This window comes from Aspergillus puulaauensis, chromosome 5, assembly GCF_016861865.1.
Source record: "Aspergillus puulaauensis MK2 DNA, chromosome 5, nearly complete sequence".
Classification (NCBI taxonomy): Eukaryota; Fungi; Ascomycota; class Eurotiomycetes; order Eurotiales; family Aspergillaceae; genus Aspergillus; species Aspergillus puulaauensis.
In genome coordinates, this window is record NC_054861.1 from 3,309,334 (window position 1) to 3,329,799 (window position 20,466).

Consider the following 20,466-nt stretch of genomic DNA (forward strand, 5'->3'; position numbering starts at 1 on the left):
GAGCCGGCAGCTGGAAACGCATGCTTCTTTGGGCCGCGACACTGCGACCCTGGGTCCGTGGATTCTCCCAGCTCACTGGATCTGTGCTGTCATCCTCGAGGTTGCGGTGTTAATATTTAGTCTACCCCGTATTTATGAGGTATCGGTGGAAACAGCTTGTAAGTCCAGCCTAACTCCTTCGAGGGCCCCTGTCAGTACTAAGTTTCCCCAGAAGAGTACAGGTAGACGAGCTCCTAAAAAAAAGCTCTTCGAGTTTCACTTTCAACTCCCTCCCTCCCATCCATTCTCTTTCGACCGGTCTCTTCTTTCCTCCTTTTCCCTTCGAGTCCACTTCGTCGCGGGATGATATCATGGACGACGGGGGGCCCCGCGGGTCACGGTCGGGGATTCTACTGGAATACCGGTAGCACCCTAGTACTAGGTCACCGACTCGGGAGAGCGCCGCTCCCAGGGTTCTGGGAGATGCCCAAAGAAGCCAAATGAGGATGAGCTTTGAGTCGTCAAGCCAAGTTGCTCTCCATCTAGAGTCACCTGCGGAATTATTCTCTGTGGGATACTGGAAATGCCTTCATGGCCCCAGCCTGCACCAGCAGTCAGGGCTTGAGAGGACCTCGGGACACTGGAAACTGACCCGATCGTAGAATTTTATTCTTAGTTCCCCCCACCCCGTTCTGCCCCCTTTCCCTTTGGGGAAATTCCTTCGCATCGCCAGGTGCAAGCCTGAAACGTCCCCCATCCAGTTTCTTGACCAAAGTTGAGCTACGGCTTCTTTCCTGTTCAGGCTCTCTCCGGTCCATCTCAGGGACGATAAAACCAGGTTCACCCCCGTCCGTTCCATATTCTTCCCCTCGCGTGGTGCTAGTGGAGGCCAGCGATCCCGGCGGAGCAATCCCTAGGTACCGAGGGGGCTCCAGCTGACAATTTGGGTTAGCACTCGAACTTCTGCGAAACTTCGAGGGTCCCCCCCCAGTCTCCGAAGGACCCCCAGTCTCCGAGGAGACTTCAATAATCGTTCTAACTTCCAAGCTCCGAATCCAAAAGAAAACACCCCACCGGATACATTTTGAACAGCCAACCGCGATTCCGCAAAGCCCTGCCCGGCTTCAGGGATGCAGTCCTCTGCCGAATATTTTGAACTGAAAAGCTTTGGGCTGAGCTGTGACAACCAAACACGAGCTTGTGAATCCACCAGCCAGTTAAGACAATAATTCTGTTGCCCGTGGAGCACCGTCCGAATCGCTTGGATGTCGAATCCCTGTTCACCCACGCTGTGGCGGTGACCTGCACCAATACCATCAAAAAGCCCTGTTGAGATGTTGGCTGGTTGGCCCCCGCCGTTCTCATTCACCAACCATCCAACTCTGGCGGACCTCTGTGAACCTCTAAGGACAGCGCGAATTGCGGATGGATGTGGTTAGACCCCAAGTCTCTCCAGTAAAAAAAAAGCAAGCCTGTCTTACCAATCATAATGGAAGTCGTTTCCTCACCTCGCCCTCCCGAGTTTTCCGACGAAAGCACCCAAGGGACTCTCACACCAGATCGAGACGGCGGCCGCTTAGCGGAGGATCTAAGATGCTAAACATAGCAAACCTTGCATTGGCTCCCACGCGATGCAAGGACGAGTCGATCTTATTGGAGACAAAATAGTAAATGTGGGGACCATCCACTGGCACACCAATGACTGGTGCACTCAGTAATCCCTCGAATCCGCCGTCTGGTTCTTGGGTGCTTTTATTCGCCTAGATAATGGCACGATGGGATGCACAAACGATCCTTCTTGAGTGACCCCGGTCAAGGTGGTACCTGAGGTATGGTAGTACCGTTACCGAAGTCACGCTGCATTGTTACCGTATAGCTGGTGGACTGACAGGCTTCAAGAAGAAATCGGCTGAATTGCTAAACTGCGTCTGCTGACCAAATGTCCATTGTTTTGCAATGTTCTGCATCCACCCAAGGGTCCGTCACGTTGTTCGATCTTCACCCAAGGGCAGAAGTGTCCCAGTCGTTCATCCCCACCGTAGTCAATAATGCAATTGTTAATTAACATTGGAGAGATGAGCCTGCAAGCATCGCAGAACCGCACCTTTGAAATTACGGCCCATGGTGAATTCGGAATCCATCGAAGAGGCCGCCACATCAAATGATCGATGAATATTACCAAAATGTTGTCACCATGAGACAAAGGTTGTGGAATCAGCTGTCATCTGTTTTTAGGAGCTGCAAAGCTCAAGAAGACAAATACGAGGAAGTCGCCCTGTGGTACGGATACAGTGGAACATTGTTCCCCGTGTCCGTTGGAGCCAGGCCAAATAAACGAAGGGCTCAGCAATGAGGAAGTGACGACATAATCTCCATCGCTCTCGAAGGAATAATAATCTCATCATCTTCGGGTACGGAGTGGGAAAACTTTCGTGAAAGAAGGTTAAAAATTTGGATGGGCCATGTTGCCAGTCCAGTAAGAATTAGTGCTAGCTCCGATGAATGAGGAAGTGAGGATCTCCTCTGAGCCTTTTGTCTTCATCATACCTGGAGGCTGGCAGTCTATCCTATGATGACATCTACACCTAACCCATAATGAATACGAGCTTCGCCCACCTCGTTCCTCGTGATTCGAGCATGTTTCGGCTTTATGATCGGAAAAAGAGTACCGGTGATCAGAAGGCAAGCCACAGACAAAGAGGAACCGTTTCGTTCCGTGGCTCAAAAAAAGGCGGAAGATGATGACCAAAGAACCTGTCAACAACACTTGCATAAAGTTATCACAGAGTGGGCCGAACTTGATCCGCACTTCCGCATCGCTCATGATGGACTGGGAGTTTGGAACGACTTGGCCTCGTTTACCCCGAATCGGCTGGCAGACCGATGGCATCACACGAAAATCAGGGGACGAACGAGCGTCGGCCGTCAAGCGCCAGCGATAAGTGAGGGGGAGGCGCTTCTAACAGGCAGAAGGATTCAATTCTCTTCCCATCGTTTAAATACGGAATACGGTGTGCGTACAGACGGTTAACCTCGGCCAAACATTCCAAGGGAAGAACTCCGTCTCCGTACAGACTCGGTGTTTACTGTTGGAGACCCTGCCGCCAAGGTAGGTGTATCAAGTTTATCTCTGGTAATTTGACTGCTCCGTAACTCTTCCCACAACCAAAACGATACACGAGACTCCCGAATGGCAAGATTAAGCAAAGCCACAAGCACAGAATTACGTACTAGTCAGAGCCCTGACTTGGAGACTCCCATGTCGGCGAATCCTCGGCCCTGCTTCCCTATCCAATTCACCTTCAACGCACCGCCACAGCCAACTCGGAGATCATTCCTTAAAAATACATGCGGAGCACGGCACGAAGCCGCGCGAAAAAAGTTAGTGGGTTTCGCTGATCTTCAGCACTGGTCAATCTTTGATGGTCACCCGGGACTCGGAAGTTCGGAGAGCAACCCCACCGAGAAATCGGATAATTGAGACTCAGTGTGTTTCTCAACGTCGACGATGCTTCGAGTTAGAGAGGCCGAAACTCCAAAACAATTCTCCCGTGTGCAGACCGACTGAGCAGCAAATACGCTGCGGAGCAAACTAATCCACACGGGACATGTAGGAAACTAAAAATAACATCATCACTGGCTCACACATCCTCCTCCAAATGATAGTCGACTATCCCAACATGGATGAACTTGGAGCAAAAAGTATGGCCAAGAGAGGAACCCAACGGCCCTGAGGGCGAGTCAGTGAGGTTACCTTAAGGTTACACATCACTGCCTCAGGATCTTCAACAAACATAACCCTCCGTCAGCCGCAGCCATGTAACCTCGATAATCTCCAAGCAAAGAGCAAGCACCGTTCTTTGAAAGGTCAAGGACGATCCCTTGCTCAGCCTCTCACCATCCACAATCTTGCAGCTGACAACGCTTCCTGGCAGGAAGGCAGGCTCGCAAGCTCCAAAATAAGCGTCCCCGTGGCCCGCCAGACCAGCCAGTTATCATCTAGAATTCAGCGTCGAAACAGTGGCCCGGTTTTTTTCTTGGCTTGATCGACATTCAAGGAAGAGCTGCACGTTGCACCTTGCATTATAATCACACCAGAGCACAGCACTGCCCATCTCCAACGCATCCTCTATCCCTCACATCATGCAGGGGAAGAGATGTAAGGCACGCAATGAACTACACTAACAAACATGCTTTCCACGAGAGCTGAACCATGACGCCGCGTCGCGGCATCATCCCCCATTGATCGCCGTTTGTTGTCTGATGCGAGGCCGCCCTACCCGCAACGCAACTAGTCGGACAACCCAACCTCGAGGCTCGCACCTGGGAAATGCCAATTCCTTCTGCAGTTCCGAGGATCAATCGGATCGGCATGTTTTGACTCCCTTGAGTGAGAGTCCCTGGTATGATGATCTCTCCTTGTCGATCAGATTTCCGAAGTTCAGCCATTGATCCTCCGTGCGTACGAACGCAGCACGCCAGGACGTACTAACGCTGTCCACGCTCCGCGGCCATTATTGTACCCGTGCAGGGAATACTAAGTACCAGTAGTCTACGTACCTTCAAACCACCCCCCCGCCTTGATGATCAGTTGCAGCATGCAAAGGTAGTGTGGCGCTACTTTGCACCCTGCATCTCGAGTCCAAGTTTGCTGGTTTAAGTCGCCTACAGCTCTCTATAATCTATACAGTGGAAACGCCGGATTCCGTCAACCGGAGTTAGTTTACCACGTCTTCCATAGACCTGAAGACTCTTTCTTTTTTTTCCTCGGGGCCTCTCAATTGATGTGATGATGATCAGGCTCCCACACCCTAGTCGAAACCTTAATAGACTCAGATCGGGTTCGCGAAACACCATTTGCCTCACCAGGCGTGTGAAACACGGAACTCAGGTTCCTTGGTTCACCCTAGACTCCTGTTGAAAGAGACGGGAAGCGAGGCCTTCAGCTGAGTGTGATCCAACGATCTCGAAATCTCATTACTGCACCCTTTTCCCGCGTAAGATTCCAACGTCCAAGAATAACTTGCTCCATACAGGGGCGTTGGTAAAACACTTCTCAGATGTAAGAACTGGTGTTCCTGGTGATACTCTATTATCATCCAATGCTTTGTGGCAAGTTATTTATAGTAGGAAGGCTAAACTTCCCAGTCCACACTGTTTTATCTGATCTGACTCTCTTCAGCTTCGGTCTGCGAATTCTCATCTACCTCTAGAATGTAAAGTAGTGTCCGAGAAGGCATAGAATCCCGGAGCAAAAAAAAAGGAAAGGAATGGAAAGACGAAAAAAGAAAAACAAAAATCCATAATATTATTGAACTTTAGGTAACCTGAAAGAAATTCTCAAATTGGTGGCACTCAGTTCCCGTGTCCAATAATGCCCACTTACCACAACTGCGATCCATAGGTTAAGCAGGTTAGGATATTACTATTATTTCATCACCTATATTCATGATGGCGGGATTTTTTTTTTTGGGACCCTTTCTTTGTCCAGTTTCATCCTCTCCCAATTTCCAGTATGTAATCAATCAGGCAACTCGTAGGTATCATTCTTGCAGCGCTCCCAATACTGCCCGGATTCGGTTAATTAGCTACCTGAAACGTGCGTGTGGGCATCTACTTAGTGTATCTACTGGTTCCCCAAGGGCCACTTCAGCTGCAGGGCCTCTTGGGGCTAATACTAGTAGCTGGGACTATGGAATAAGACTATGATAATCGCGTCATTGCCGAAGTGTCAACAAAGCACAGGGCATAAGGCCTCCCACAGGAGCCACAACAGGGACGTCAAGTTTACTCAGTTTAGGTTAGTTGTCGATTGTAGCGAGCGGAAGACGCCCCGGCACGGGTTCTCTTGCCGGACTGAGCTTCTACTGGCGATCATGGTATTATTGGGATCAATCAGGTAAAGCAAGTGTGGCGTTTTGGGGAAGAGCTGAATGATGGAGATTCCGGCTCAACGGTTTATATGCCTAGTATGGGGTGGAGTTATATACTATTAGAGGCAACTTTGATGAGTACCAGCTGCAAGCCCGGGACTTTTTTGCTCTCCCCACATTCGGCGACGCCGTGAGATGTAAACAAGGAAGAATTATTAGAGAAATGCAATTTTAATCGAGATAGTGCACTTATTGTTTGTCTTGGTGTCGGCGGGTTTTCATGGTTGGCGCGTAAGGCCTCGGGAGAAAGTGGATGACGATATCTGTATCTTCACTGTCTACCCAGCTACCGGATGACCTTCCCATCGATTAACGGGTGGGCTTTTGCTGTCAACAATCTCTGTCGGCTCGGTACATAGGAATAATCCTCAGTGAGCACAGATAAGTTCATTGATTTGTGGTCAGTGTGCTTCGCGTACTCCGCAGGCCTACCTAATAATTGTATATACATTTCTATTGGGGACAACTCACAGCACCATCCCAACAAAAACTTTGACCCTTAAAGAACGAGCCCCCTAAGAGGGTGACGTAAGTTTGGCTCGTTACAAGCTCCATTCAACTCTTCATGATAGGGCCAAGCCAAGTTGTTGCTCAGTCAAGTGAAAGTTGCCGGCGCACCAAAAATAAGAGAAACTTGGCCAGTCAAGATACAGCATCACCACCAGATCATCCCTCATACAGCAGACTGAACGAGCAAAACATGAAATCAGTGACCGCCAATTCTCTGTTAGGAATAGTCCGGTGACCGCACATTTGCCCGAGACACCGCCGTGGAGAGTATCCCACGAAACCATTCGTCTGTTCCTGCAATGTCTCACTCGTTATCATCGCCTCCAAATAGAGACTCTCACGGATTCCCCACGCTCTCCCGTGCGCGTACATATCCCTGAATGTGACTGTCTGCTTCAGAGCATGCCAGAGCTCTCCTGGATGGTCCGACTATAGCACACAGGAAACAGCTTCGCCCAGAAACGGTACATCCCTGGTCGGTTTGACTTTTCCGACATCAGCCACCGGGCAAAATTGGATTCTGTCCGAAAGGAACCCGTGCTACGCAGATGCACAACCTTCTCACATTATTAGAGTGTGGGTCGGTAAAAGGGTTTGACTTTGGTGTAAGAGGCCTACCTTCTCGAACCGCTGCAGAGCAAGATAGTACGGCTCTGAGAGGCCAACTGCTTTTTTTGTGACAGTCTCCTTCTTGATTTTCTTTGCTGCCATCACATATACCTTCGAAAGCGTATCTCGATCCAGGTTATCGTGGTCACCGACGAGGATTTCCCCAGGCATTCTCCAACCGTGTCTCTCGTAGATAACTTCAATTAGTCGGGCGAGGGTGTCTGCCTGCCATGTCACAAGAAGTTCCCCGTGGAAAGTACTCATGTACTGCTTGGCAATCGCTACATCAAGGTTGAGTTGAACACTCTCTGAGCAAAGTTGCTTCACCTTTTTTTCGAGCAGTTTATTCGTGATCGTTAATTCTCTCAAAGCCGCACAATACTCCTGATAGGAAACCACGTCAGCTTGCCCTGCGAACTTTGTTCAGCCAGCATGCAACTTGGCCCCGCGACCATATGTCCATTCAAGATTCACAAACCTTGAGGGCAGCATCTTCTAGTCTTATCTTTGGTCGACTCGGCTTAATCTGCGAGCGATAGAAGGACATTCCGGGACCATACCTCTGCACAATGTCGGTACCCATGGTGACGAGCCAAAAGGCGACGGGAACGCTGTGGCCGCGACAACGAAGCAATGAGTGGACTTCGATAAAATAAGGGAATAACTACCTTGGCTGCTAAAGAATGATGAATTCTTGGGTCTGGTAGAGCCCTCAGCTGGTTTGTCGCGGTGATATTGGAAGCCTACGCTGGTAAGGAAAGAGCGAGTCGCCCATGGTGGTCAGGCCTGGGAAAGAGCAAGTCATTCAATTTCCATTTGCAACCTCCCGGTATTAAACAACCAAATCTTACGTGTTTCGCTGCGCATATACAGACCACGAATATATTTTCAACTAGGCCTCCTTGTCTAGAGCTTACTTCCCGAAGTCTTTCCAAACTCTATAACCAGTTTTCCGAACTGCTTGCTATCCTTCATGTCCTGGAACAGTCCATCGAGGGCCGCAACATCGCTTAGCTCAGTCTGAATAACGCGTGATACAATAGGGTGGACTTTGTGCGTGCTGACAAAGTTGACCATATCCTTGAACTCTTTCCGGGATCCCATTGTAGAACCGCGGACGTCGATGTTCTTCAGAACCGCCGGCATCACAAATGGCATTTTGGGGGAGACTGTCATTCCATAGATGGAGAGGACACCACCAGCCTACGAAGAGTTAGCTTCACAAAGATCATGGGGCCAGGCCACATTGGGATTCTGCTTAGATCATACCTTGAGCAATCGCACCGACTTCTCGACGGAGTCGCCACCCGCTCCATCAATGACTGCATCGAAGTTCTTCTTTCCCTTGGGGAGTAAGCCTAGCAACTTCTTTTCCCACCCACTCTCCTTGTAATTCACACCTCCCTTCGCACCCAGTTCGATGGATTTTCGAATTTTGTCCTCACTTGAGCTTGTCACATATACATCTGCACCTCGCGCAACAGCAAAGAGCAGGGCAAACAGCGCGACACCTCCGCCGATACCTGTGATTAAAACCACAGAGCCCTCGCCAGTGTTGTGTTCCCCCGCTTTGACGACTAGAGCTCTCCATCCTGTCAAGCCTGCAAGAGGCAAAGCGGCTGCTTCAGCATCTGATAGGTGCTCAGGGGCTTCTTCAACCTCGGACTCTTCAATCGTGATATAGTCCTGCAATGTCCCTTTATTGTAAAGCTTCGTTCCTCCCATAATTTTATAGCCTGCTGGATCCTCAGGGCCCTCAACAGAATCCTTCCAGCCGATTCCGGGATTCAGAATGACTCGCCTTCCTTGCCATCGCCCTGGGTTTGTCACACCGGAGCCTGCGCCCACGACAGTTCCAACTCCATCTGCGCCCATGGGCACGTCAAATGTTAGACCCGGGTAGAGGTGCTGCCGCAAAAATACATCGCGATGATTGAGGGCTGCTGCGGACAATTTCACCAACAGCTCGGTGCCCTGCGGGGAGGGTTGGGGTAAGGTCTGCAGGGAGAGCGGATAGTAGACCTGCCCTGGCTTGCCTTCAGCTTTGCCGAGAAAGATTGCTTTCGACATGGCGAGAGTAGAAGATTTGATGATTTCCTATACCCGCAGATATTCGACACAACGAAGATGAAGATGTCAGCTTCGAATTGTCGAAGAAATAAGTAGTTATTTGGTTGAAATTGTATCACATCATCAAAAAAGGACGACGTGCGGGGATGGATGAGCGTTATCGATAGCCGAGGCTGTCCGGAGCCTCGACACATACGGTATCACGAGGTTGAAGACGGCAAACTAGAGACAACAAGCGACATGAACAGTATCGCAAGTCATTATTTACTCGTGCAACCGAAATCATAAAGCAATTATTTCGCCCTACCCGATACGCTTTGTACAATTGAGGTGTTGTGAGTTGCGACAGAACTGCCTCGGACCGATCAACTATCAATTTCACCACTCGCCAAAATATACATGACACCACCATAGCATCAGGACACACGTATCGGCGCATCATGCATACGTTGTGGGAAAACTAATACAAAAATTTAACGACCCATATCAGAAACCCGAGCAGCAAGGCCGAGACTCATAATAATAACTCTCTTGTTGACACCATCCCAAACCCACCGGTGGATGGTAACAGCGCGTTGGCGGACCTTGGTATCTCGGCGGCTCACAGCTATTGTATACGTGCTGATAGTGGTGCTTGCGTTCGCGATAGCTATACCGATAGTCAGAGTAGTAGCTGGGTGGTGCAGGGCCGCAGACGTCGGTGCGCACTTCACGGATGTATTCTCCACGCTTATAACCTTCACGAATAGGTTTGCCGCTCCAGTACCAGGAGTATGGAATGTTCCTGCCCGTCTGCACATTCGCAGAGCAGAAAAGAAAGGGCATAGTTGTTGGTGAGAGGGAGGACTGGAAGGGAGGGGAGCAGGAATTTGCTAGCCCGCTCGACCAGGGGGACACTGTATGAAATTGATCGAGTTTTTTGTTGGTTTGACTGCGTCTTTCGACCTCATCAAGTATTTATTCCGTCTGGGTTGGATCTATCGAAATGCTGTATCCTTGCCCGCATCCCATGTCCCCATGTCCCCAAGTCCGTACTACATACAACAAACAAAGAAGGGCAACATCTACAATCTTCGGTACTAATTCTGTGCGACAACAAGGAAAGGCTTTCTGATACGTGCCTAAAGCATGAAGCAAATGTGCCCGACAGAGCGAGTATTTGGAAAAGAAAGGGACCAAGGATAAGAACCGAAGTCTCCCGCCCAAACTCTGTTCAGAAATGGCCAGGTATCAGCGGTATGTTGTGTAAATGATCCCATATACGTTGATTGAGCCTGGGAGGCATGATAACCCCGTTGCTGTTCGAAAAGAATTGACCTAGACCTTGAGTGCTGCATGCGTTTTCCCGTAAGGGATGGCAAGATGATCCTTGCTGCAAGTTGAACTTCAAAGCCCTGTAGATGCTATGGTCCATTGATTTTCTGCAACGCAACGCTGACCGCAGAATACCGGCAGGGCGAAAACCCCAGACGCCGTTGACGCGTCCGGTTTTGAATCTGTGCAGCAAATGGCGTTCCAAGGCGCGTCCAGAAAATGCCCAGGTGGCTGTGAGCCCGCCAGTGTAGAAGTGCACCGAGGGGCTGGGGTTGGATTGCGGAGGTCGCGTGCCAACCGCATTCTGGGGGTTTCTCGCAGATCCTTGGTCACTGACCCCTGAACAGGACTGGGATATGATTAAAGTCTGTTTGAAGGTTGAACCTAGAAGATTGCCCTTCAATTGCACTGGGATATGGCGGGGGGGGGGGCGAATGGTACATATGCTGTGTATCATTAACCCCATCAGCGAGAGTCTGTTTGCGTTTGACTCAGAGATCGGAGGGAAATCGACCTGAATGATACTGAGATCAATGTAATTTTGTTCGTAATACTCGCGAGTATACCAAACCCAATTCGTCACCCCGCAAGCAAGTTGTGATTTTAGATATCAACCTGGCATTAGTGGAGGAGCGGTTTTATCTCAGGATTAGTGCTTTGCGGAAAGCAAACAATCACTTGGTTGGATGCACCTCCCCTTCGTCTTCTTTTAACGGTAGAAACATTTATTTTTACATTTATTTTATTTTTTTGCTCAAGCTGTTAAAACATACCGCTGGAAAAGCGACACGTCGACCGAGGAAGTGCACGAACTTGAGGGCGTTTGTGTCTGAAGCACCAGTGGTCTTCAGGCGTGGCATTACCGGCATTTAAGTCTCGCGGGGGATAACAAACACGCACCATTTCCCAGGATTCTCGAAGCTCCAATGTAACTTCACTTCAAAGTCTTGGTGCTGGGCTTTATAGCTTCTGGTGCTAAATAACAAGAGCCCATGATAAAAATCAAGCTGAAAAACTCCTCGGTATTCTCATGAGAAGGTGTCGTGATGATTGGTGTTCCAGGTAGCTTTACCGAAGAAATGGTTTGTGTGTGTTCTGTGGCAGAATAAATTTCATAAAATTTGAGGGTTGGCTGTGTAGCCAAAGTGTCGAGCAGAATAAGATACAGCCGTGACGTCGACGGTACCTCCGACACTAATGCCACGACCCCAGCTAATTCGCCGCCGCCTCTTCATTTTTCTCAGGAACTTCGAGCCTCTCCAGATCTTCTTCTCGACTTGGATCGTCTAGCGTTCTTCTTTCGTCTCGACTTCAACCTCACCCCTCCCGCAATCTGCCCTCAAAATTTCTGCCAGAGCACGTATGTGATATCCTCGCCTCGCTGCTTGCCCCCGTCCTGCCCACTTCTTCCGCCCTCGTCCAGCCGCGGATTTTGTGCCCTTTCCCTCTTCCACGTCCGTCGAACGATTCGTCCTAATACCGCACATTGCTCCGTGGCAGTTAGTTCTAACTTTAATATAGCTTCCAACTCTCGACATTTGCATCTTTCTTCCTCATTCTTATCAACTTTCGATCTTCATCCATCGTTCTTTAGCAAACCAACTACGACATAATGCCGACGCCACTCCCTTCGAGTTTCGCTTCGGCCGCCGCTGGCAACACCCAAGATGCCTCGAGTAGGAGAGGTGATTCAACCGCCGGTGGAGAATGGTATGCGACCCAGCATTGTTTTCTCGTTCTCTCTCCGTGGCTGCAATCAGCAATCTATCTATCTATCTTGTTCTCGTCTTTTCTTGCCTGCTAATTACCTTTTTTTTTTTCGAATTAGGTCACGTACTCGTATGAACGGAGCAACACAAACCTTCCGTCGCCCATCAGTTGCCACAAATCCTTCTCACACTCGAGAACCGCTCTCGGCCACGACTCCGACCGGTGGTGCCTATCCTACGCACATGTCTTCCACTCTTTCGAGCGTGTCACGCAACGGGCCGTCTAGCGACACCCGTTATTCAAAGGAACAGCTTCTCGACCTGTATAAGGCTCAACGGGATACTGGGATCTTGACTAAAAATGTTGCGGATTATTTTGTCGCCGAATGGAACCCTCACATTGAGAATGCGTCGATGAATGGGGTTTGGGGGAAGCGGGATGACCACAAGGATAATCCAACTGGACCTGAGGTGTGTTGGGATCATCGAGGAGAAGTTGAGCCTCTGGGGTTTGTGGATATGACTGATGATGAGAAAGAGGTTTGCTACCCTATTTGAGGCCTCATCTGCCGCTTATATTGCTTTTTCCCGAAGATCCGGGCTAACTACTATAGATATTTGCCGTCTCGGTCAATTCCCCACTGAAGCCGCCGCCCACCAACGCTTCCAAGGAAAATGTAGCTACCGGTGGTCCAGGACGCAGAACTTCGGTATCCTACTCGCAAGGAAACGCGAACAACCCCTACAACACCTCGTCCCCCAGTTCAGCAAGGCCGGGTCCCAGACGCCGGGAAACAGGCGAATCAGTTGCGAACCCCATGTCGCCCACGACTGGCGGCTCTCGCTTTTTCCGTGACGAACCTAATACTTCAACGCCGCCTCCGTCGCTCTTGCGTCGCAAAACCGATTTTCGAGACACTACATCTGTTTCTAAGTGGGAGGAGAAGGAAAAAGAAGCTCAAGGCCGAGAGACGGTGGAGGCTTCTTCGCCCTTTGGTTCTTTGAAGCGTAGCTCTACGAACCCTGTGGCAATGCCTGGCTCAACCTCTCCCTGGCCGTCTGCCTCTCAGAACGCCAATTTCTCGCCCATGGGTGCGTTTGGGGCGTTTAATATGAGCTCATCCAGCGCTGCACAAACCCCAACAACAGAGAAGAAACCTGGATTTGGTAGTTTGCGTGGGGAAAGCCGCTTGAAGGGACTGTTCTCAAAGGATAGCTTCGAGGACGTTTCTTCCATTAGTGAGAAACCGTCATTGAGTAACCTGGAACGCCTCGGTGAGAGTGAAGCTGAAAAGCGATCTCAATCGCCTTGGGTTGAGCAGTTCAAGACTCGCGCTGGCCGAAGCGAAACAAACCCGTTTTCGGACGAGCCTCGTAGTGGAAGCGCTGCTCTGGGAGGCTCTCAGGACGTTAGTACTCCTTCGCAGGCAGCAGACCAGCTTGGATTCTCCGCCTTTGGAATGACCTCTAGCATCCCTGGGTTCCGTGAATTAATGCAGAGCCACGAGAACTCGCGCAACCCGACACCTCACCTCCACGGGCGTGAACCTACCAGCCCCACGAACACAAACCCATACCAAAGCCCACACCATGGGGAGAGGGGGGAAACGGATGATGTGGACACCGACGGTTCTGACATTCAAACCACTAGCCATCCCGGACTTAGTGGTCTGCGAGACTCGAGCGCCTTTGGCTCCGTCCGTCGTGTGGGGTCTGGAATGGATCTTCCGTCTCTCGACCGCAGCCAAACCTCCAGTGTCGCAGGAAATCGGAGTTTCAGCAATCTGGGTAGCCTTGGGGGACTCCCCTCCCTTGGTGGCTCTGGATGGCCGTCTAGCGGAGCCGTTGGCACTCCGACCAAGGAGAGGTCTGCCTTTTCTGGGGGCTTTGGCGACCCTATTTTTGGCTCAATGGCTGACCTCCAGTCTCCGAGTCTATCGACCTTGGGAGGAGGCGGACTTTTTAGTCCTCACGCTGGTATCTCGGGCACTGGAAGCATCGGTCGTTCAAGCAAATTGGGCTCGCTCTTCCCGCAAGCGATGCAGGAACAAATCCAAGGCGATCAGCAAAGACAAGATTTGGGCAGTCTTGAGGAGACGCAGCAAGGTGAGTTTCGTTTATCATATAATTTACAAACAGTTCTAACGCCCCATCAGATTTACAAGCAGACAATTCTGGTCAGCCGGTTCCTGCGACCACTTCCACTTCGCATACGCCAGTTTCCGCTGTAGGCTCCATTCCGACTTCCATCGTTCAGGACGGGCAACAGACAAGCCAAGCTGGAAGCACTGCGGGCTCGGTTCCCACAGCTCAACAGCGGACCATGGTGATGCCGGACAGAATGCGCTGGATCTACCGGGATCCGCAAGGAAACATACAGGGCCCGTGGACAGGATTGGAAATGCACGATTGGTTCAAGGCTGGTTTCTTCAGTCCGGACCTGCAGATCAGGAAGCTAGAGGATCCAGAGTTCGAGCCACTAGCTCAGCTGGTGCGACGCATTGGCAACTCGCGAGAGCCATTCCTCGTTCCACAGATTGGAGTTCCCCATGGCCCCGAGCCGAACTCAGCTACATGGGGAGGACCTGCTCCTACTGGCTCCGCCCAACCTCCATTCCCTGGAAGTTTCCCAAGCTTCGGCACCACCCTAACGGCTGAGCAGCAGAATGCTTTGGAGCGTCGTAAGCAAGAGGAACAGTATCTCATGGCGCGGCAGAAGGAGCATCTTGCTCAGCAACAAGCTATAATGAAGCAAATCCACTACCAGCCTGGAGTTCCTGGAATTCAGCCACCTCAACTTCAACACCATTCCAGTGCTCACAGCCTTCACAGTCAGCCCAGCTTTGGCAGCATTGCATCGCCAATTGGTTTCCAACCTTCTCCTATCCAGGGCCCGATGCAGCAACAGCAACAGCAACAACAACAACAACAGTCTGGCTCCGGTTTGTTCGATGCTCCAGGTCCTATCAGACCGAACCCCCTGCCCAACGTTGGCTCCCAGATACTCGGGACGGATTTTTTAAACAGCAGCCAAGAGCAGCTCCCTACTCTTCTCGATCGTTTGAACGTGAACAGTCGATCCGACCCTTTTGCCTTCGGTAGCCCAACGTCGCTCGCCGCTCGACAGCCCGATAATTTATTTCCCAGTCCGCAGGTAGCAACCATGCTGCAAGATCGCGCACGGCTGCAGCAGGAACAAGAACAATTTGACAGCACCCACGGTGACAGCCTGTTTGACCAGCAGGCCCGCGAGGAAAGGCTTCGTCAGTTTCACGCTCTAAGGGCCCAAGAGGGTGAATTTGGCTTACAAACTGCCGAAGGCTTACCAACTCATCCCGCTACCGGTCCTTCTCAATCAGCTGAAGGTTTTGAGCAAAGTTCAACTATCGAGGAAACCTCAGCATCACTAGGACAAGAAGAGCCGGTCCTTACCCTTTCTCAGCAGGTCCAAAAGGCTGCCCAAGAGCAGGAGGAGCAGGAGCAGAAGAAGCAACAAGCCGCCAGTGACATTGCTTGGGCTACTAAGGGTGACTCTGCCATGCCCCAGCCCTTCCCTCCACCACCGTCGGCTTCGCCCCTACCTGCTCCAGCTGCCCAGCGTAACCGTCAGAATGTAGCGGAATCCCTCGCTGCCAACTCGCGCTCTCAAACCCAGACACCTGTTGAAGCACCCACCACTTCCGTTGCGCCATGGGCCAAGGAGGTGAACGAAATGCCAAAGGGGCCGTCTCTCAAGGAAATCCAAGAAGCCGAAGCACGCAATGCAGCACAAAGAGAAGAGTTGGCAGCCGCCGCTCGCCGAGCACAGCTACTTGCGGAGCAGGAACGCCTTAGCCAGGCTCAGGCTCAGCAAGCTCCTGGTCTCCCATCGAGCGCCAACTGGGCCAGCTCTGGATCCCCGGCAACTCCCACATCGAGTGGCTCAGTCTGGAATAACAAGGGCTCAACTACAACTGCCGCGACAAAGAAAACCTTAGCCCAGATTCAGAAGGAAGAAGAGGCTCGTAAGCAACGTTCGGCTGCTGCTGCTGCTGCCCAGACAGCTCAGAATACCGTGGCCACTTCCCCTGCTCCTGCTCCCTCGTCTGCTGGAAAGCGATATGCGGACTTGGCGAGCAAAGCGCCAGCTGCCTCATCTCAGTCTCCAGTCAATGCCGGCTCTGGTGCATGGACCACAGTTGGTGCCAGCGGCAAGGCCAAGGCACCTCCTGCAGCACCCACCGGCCCGCGCTCCACCAGTGGTCCTGTTCCCGTCGCATCATCGCCAGTCCGACCCAAGCCAGTGACGGCTACCGCACCCCGGGCTATTCCTGTCAGCGCACCTTCGAACCCTAGCCAGGCCGTGGAGGAGTTTACCAAGTGGGCTAAGCTGACGCTGGGCAAGGGCCTGAACAGCAACATCAATGGTATGACCTCTGATGATTTTTTGAAAAACGAAGCTAACATTCTATTTAGTTGATGACTTTGTCCAGCAGCTACAGCTTCTCCCCGCAGAGGCGGAAATCATTTCGGACTCGGTGTATGCCAACTCGCAGACACTCGATGGCCGACGATTCGCCGATGAGTTTATTCGCCGTCGCAAGCTGGCTGATAAGGGCATTGTGGAGTCGGTGTCGACGAGCGCCCTTTCGGAGACAAATGGCGGAGGATGGAGCGAGGTTGCTAAGAAGGGATCTGCTGGCACACCCCGAGAGGAGGACACGACCAGTGCAGCATTCAAGATGGTTGCTCCCCGCAAGAAGGGCAAACGGTGAACGTGACTCATTGATGTATGATAGTCAGCATGGTTGGCATTTTGTATCTCCACTTGTAGTTTAATATGAGACCGAGGTCCATGCGTCATTTTTCTTTTCTCCATTCTCAAGTTAATTTTTACTTTCTCCCCGCTCCTTGCATTGCATTATTCTCAAATCTCAAGAACAACCACCACAATGGCTTCGCGAACCTCCTTTGGTGGCCCCATGAAAAACCACTTCCTCATCGATCCCAACTACCGAAACCTGAACCACGGTTCCTTTGGGACATACCCGAATCAAATCCTCGAAGCTCAACAATCCATTCAAAAGTCCCTTGAGGCCGCTCCGGACATCTTCATCCGCTACACCCAACCACCCCTCCTTGACAAATCACGTCAAACCCTCGCGACGCTTCTCAACATCCCCGTCTCCGAGTGCGTCCTTGTAAAAAATGCGACTACCGGGGTGAACACAGTTCTACACAACCTCGCAGTCACCCGCGCTGTAACTCCCAATGATGTCGTGATCTACTTCGACACCGTCTACGGCGCTGTCGAGCGCACTCTCATCGCACTTAAGGAAAGCTGGGGCGTTCAGCTGCGGAAAGTGAAATACACCTTCCCGCTTGAAGAGGGCGAGCTTGTTGCTAGGTTTCGCGATGTCGTGGAAGATGTGAAGAGAGAAGGCCTCGTGCCCAGGGTCGCTGTCTTTGAGACGATTATTTCAAACCCAGGTATCAGATTCCCGTTTGAGGAGGTTACGAGTGTCTGTAAGGAGCTAGGGATTCTGAGCCTTATTGATGGGGCGCATGGCGTTGGGATGATCAAGCTTGATTTGGATAAGCTTGGGGTGGACTTTTTTACGAGTAATTGTCATAAGTATGGATGTCCTCCTTTCTTCCTTCTTCTTTTTCTTTTCTCATTGGGATCCCTGTTGCTAACTTGAGTGTCCAGGTGGCTCTATACCCCTCGCTCTTGCGCGGTCCTCTATGTTCCTACAAGGAACCAGCACCTGATTCGGACCAGCCTGCCGACGTCATGGAACTATGTCCCACCGGCTCCTTCTGCAGCGAGTACGCAGGGTGCGGATGATGAAGAGCTCCCCCCATCTGTGCTCCCCACTACAGGAGATCCAAAGTCGGCCTTCGTCACGCTATTCGAGTTCACCGGGACAACCGACGACAGCGCATACGCCTGCGTCCCCGCTGCAATGAAGTTTCGGGCTGAAGTCTGCGGCGGTGAGGAAGCAATCTATGGCTATCTTGAGAAATTGGCCGGGGAAGCGGGGGATGTTGTTGCTGCTGCGCTGGGGACGGATGTTCTTCGGGCAGTGAAGGGAGAAAGAGGGGGATTGGGATGTGCAATGGTTAATGTGCGCTTGCCGGTGAGGATCATTGAGTCCCAGTCCCCGGTCCAAATGAAGTCTGGCCCATCAAAGGGAGTGATAGATGTGCGGTCTGAGGATGTGAGTAGCTTGTCGCATTGGATGCATGCGCAGTTGGTGGATAGGGGCACTTTCGTGCCTATTTTCCCGCATGGGGAGTGGTTCTTTACTAGGCTAAGTGCGCAAGTTTACCTGGATCGGAATGACTTTGAGTGGTTGGCCGGTATATTACAAGAGATTCTGGGAGGGGTAGAAGGGTTTTTGAATACCCTCAAGGTCCCCAAAGCCAGTTTATAAATGAAGCTCAACGGTCCATCCCTGTGAGGCACAGGTCATATATATACATAGATAGTTTGTCTATTTGGCATCAGAGGAAAACACACGCTTCCCATCGAAGTACGTCTCGCAAACTCTTGCCTCCAACAACTTCTCTGCATCCCAATCCATATCAACTACCACAAAATCAGCCTTCTTCCCCACCTCAAGAGATCCTGTGATATCATCCGCGAAGCAAGAATACGCCGACCCAGCCGTGGCCGCCTGAATAGCCTGCACAAGGGTCAACGCAAACCCCGGGTTCACAGTTTCCTCACATTGGGGTTCCCGCGCAGACCGTCTCGTCGTCGCCGTATACAAGTTCCGCAACGGGAGGTGCGGCGCCGTCGGCGAATCCGTCCCAATGGCCACATTTGCCCCCTTGTCATGGAACTCCCGGTAGGCAAACGCACGCCGAACACGTTCTGGCCCGAGGAGACGAGGCCAGGCGCGCAGGATGGTGGGGTCAGCATGGACAGGCTGAATACTAGCGGTTATGCCCAGGGCTGCGAGCCGCTCCGCGTCTCCTGGGGCCGTAACCTCGAGGTGTTCGATACGGTGGCGACGCGAGACAGCATCTGCCGGCTTCACAGTCTCTAACGCATTAATAGCAAGACGCACAGCTTCGTCACCGATAGCATGCAGAGCACACTGGAGACCGGCTCCATCGGCCCGCTGCACGACCTTAGCTAGGATACCAGCCCCCCAGAGCGGTGCGGGCGAAGCCACAGCCGTACTGTAGGGCTCACTAAGAGCAGCAGTGCAGGCATCCACCACACCATCGCAGATGACCTTTATGCCGGCGATGCGGAAGTTTGGCGAGGTCGTCTTGTTGTATTCAGCATGCAGGGCGATCGCCCGGTCAACCTGGGACAGGACCTCAGCCTCTGTCGCGGCGGGCGTGATGATCCAGTGCATGGCGAGACGAATGGGTACGAATTCCTGCTTGCGCAGCTGCACGACCGTCTCCCAAATATTCTCGTCCGTGGCCATCTCCACCATCCCCGTGTACCCAGCTGCGTTGTACGCGGCCACGGCGTTTCGCACGTACCCCTGTTTCTCGGCCACCGAGGCCACGCGCGCGGTATGCGGCCAGACGATCGTAACGGCCCCTGCTTCGCTGAGGAGCCCCGAGGGGCGGCCGTCCTTGTCGCGTGCGATATCTCCACCCTCTGGGTTGGGGGTGGTAGCGTCGACGCCGAGATCGGCGAGGGCAGCGGAGTTGCACCAGGCGGAGTGGAGGTCTTTGGAGTCAATGAAGATAGGCCTGGTGTCGAGGTCATCGATCATGCTGGAGAGAGCCTGGCCATCGGTCATGGAATGCATCCAACCGCTGCAGAAAAGGCGTTGTGCGTGTGGGCGTTGAGCGGCGCCTGAGCGGATGGTATTCCGGATGTCTTCTATGTTTTTGCACTGCGATAGATCGATTTTGGATAGAGAGGCTCCGAAGAGAAGTAGGTGCATATGTCTGTTTTTTTTTTTTACTTTAGTACAGTGAAGAAATATTTACGTATATACAGGTGCGACAATACACTTACCCATCAATGAAACCCGGTAGGACTCGCCGTCCAGCAAGATCAACCTGCTGGTCAGCCGCAGGAGCATTCTGCTGGTCAGCCGCAGGAGCATTCTGCTCGGAGCCCACGTAGACAATACGATCATCCTCGACGACCAGGCAAGACGCCTCCGTTGGTGAGGCGATAACGGCGTTGCGAAAGAGAGTCTTCATGGCGGGGTAGCTAGTTGGAGTTGTGGAGAGAAGAATGAAGCATTGAGTACGCGGGCGATCAACTTGAATGTCATTCTCGCAGCGTTGTTCGTTTCAGATACCAAATCGCCATTCCTGTCTTTCGTTACATCGTAGGCCTATGTTCTATTCGGCTATTCAAGCTAATGGTAACACTTTCA

General features: G+C 51.8%; 5 protein-coding genes across 5 annotated transcripts; 2 read left to right on the plus strand and 3 right to left on the minus strand.

Annotated features, from left to right (window-relative positions):
* Positions 1-6,817: 6,817 nt before the first annotated feature.
* On the minus strand, positions 6,818-7,614 carry APUU_51261A (uncharacterized protein; the record flags this gene model as incomplete). Its single annotated transcript, XM_041706349.1, has 3 exons — positions 6,818-6,979; positions 7,041-7,415; positions 7,510-7,614. 3 exons carry the CDS (start codon positions 7,612-7,614, stop codon positions 6,818-6,820), a joined length of 642 nt encoding a protein of 213 aa, XP_041558744.1.
* A 323-nt stretch (positions 7,615-7,937) lies between these two features.
* Positions 7,938-9,101, minus strand: APUU_51262A (putative alcohol dehydrogenase; the record flags this gene model as incomplete). The annotated part of the gene is made up of 2 exons (XM_041706350.1): positions 7,938-8,234; positions 8,301-9,101. The coding sequence occupies 2 exons, from the start codon at positions 9,099-9,101 to the stop codon at positions 7,938-7,940; spliced, it is 1,098 nt and encodes a 365-aa protein (XP_041558745.1).
* Positions 9,102-12,027: 2,926 nt separating this feature from the next.
* On the plus strand, positions 12,028-16,878 carry APUU_51263S (uncharacterized protein; the record flags this gene model as incomplete). Its single annotated transcript, XM_041706352.1, has 5 exons — positions 12,028-12,125; positions 12,244-12,664; positions 12,739-14,230; positions 14,281-16,530; positions 16,580-16,878. The coding sequence occupies 5 exons, from the start codon at positions 12,028-12,030 to the stop codon at positions 16,876-16,878; spliced, it is 4,560 nt and encodes a 1,519-aa protein (XP_041558746.1).
* A 177-nt stretch (positions 16,879-17,055) lies between these two features.
* On the plus strand, positions 17,056-18,540 carry APUU_51264S (putative aminotransferase family protein (LolT); the record flags this gene model as incomplete). The annotated part of the gene is made up of 2 exons (XM_041706353.1): positions 17,056-17,738; positions 17,814-18,540. 2 exons carry the CDS (start codon positions 17,056-17,058, stop codon positions 18,538-18,540), a joined length of 1,410 nt encoding a protein of 469 aa, XP_041558747.1.
* Positions 18,541-18,600: 60 nt separating this feature from the next.
* APUU_51265A (amidohydrolase) lies at positions 18,601-20,287 on the minus strand (the record flags this gene model as incomplete). The annotated part of the gene is made up of 2 exons (XM_041706354.1): positions 18,601-20,026; positions 20,097-20,287. The coding sequence occupies 2 exons, from the start codon at positions 20,285-20,287 to the stop codon at positions 18,601-18,603; spliced, it is 1,617 nt and encodes a 538-aa protein (XP_041558748.1).
* Positions 20,288-20,466: the final 179 nt, after the last annotated feature.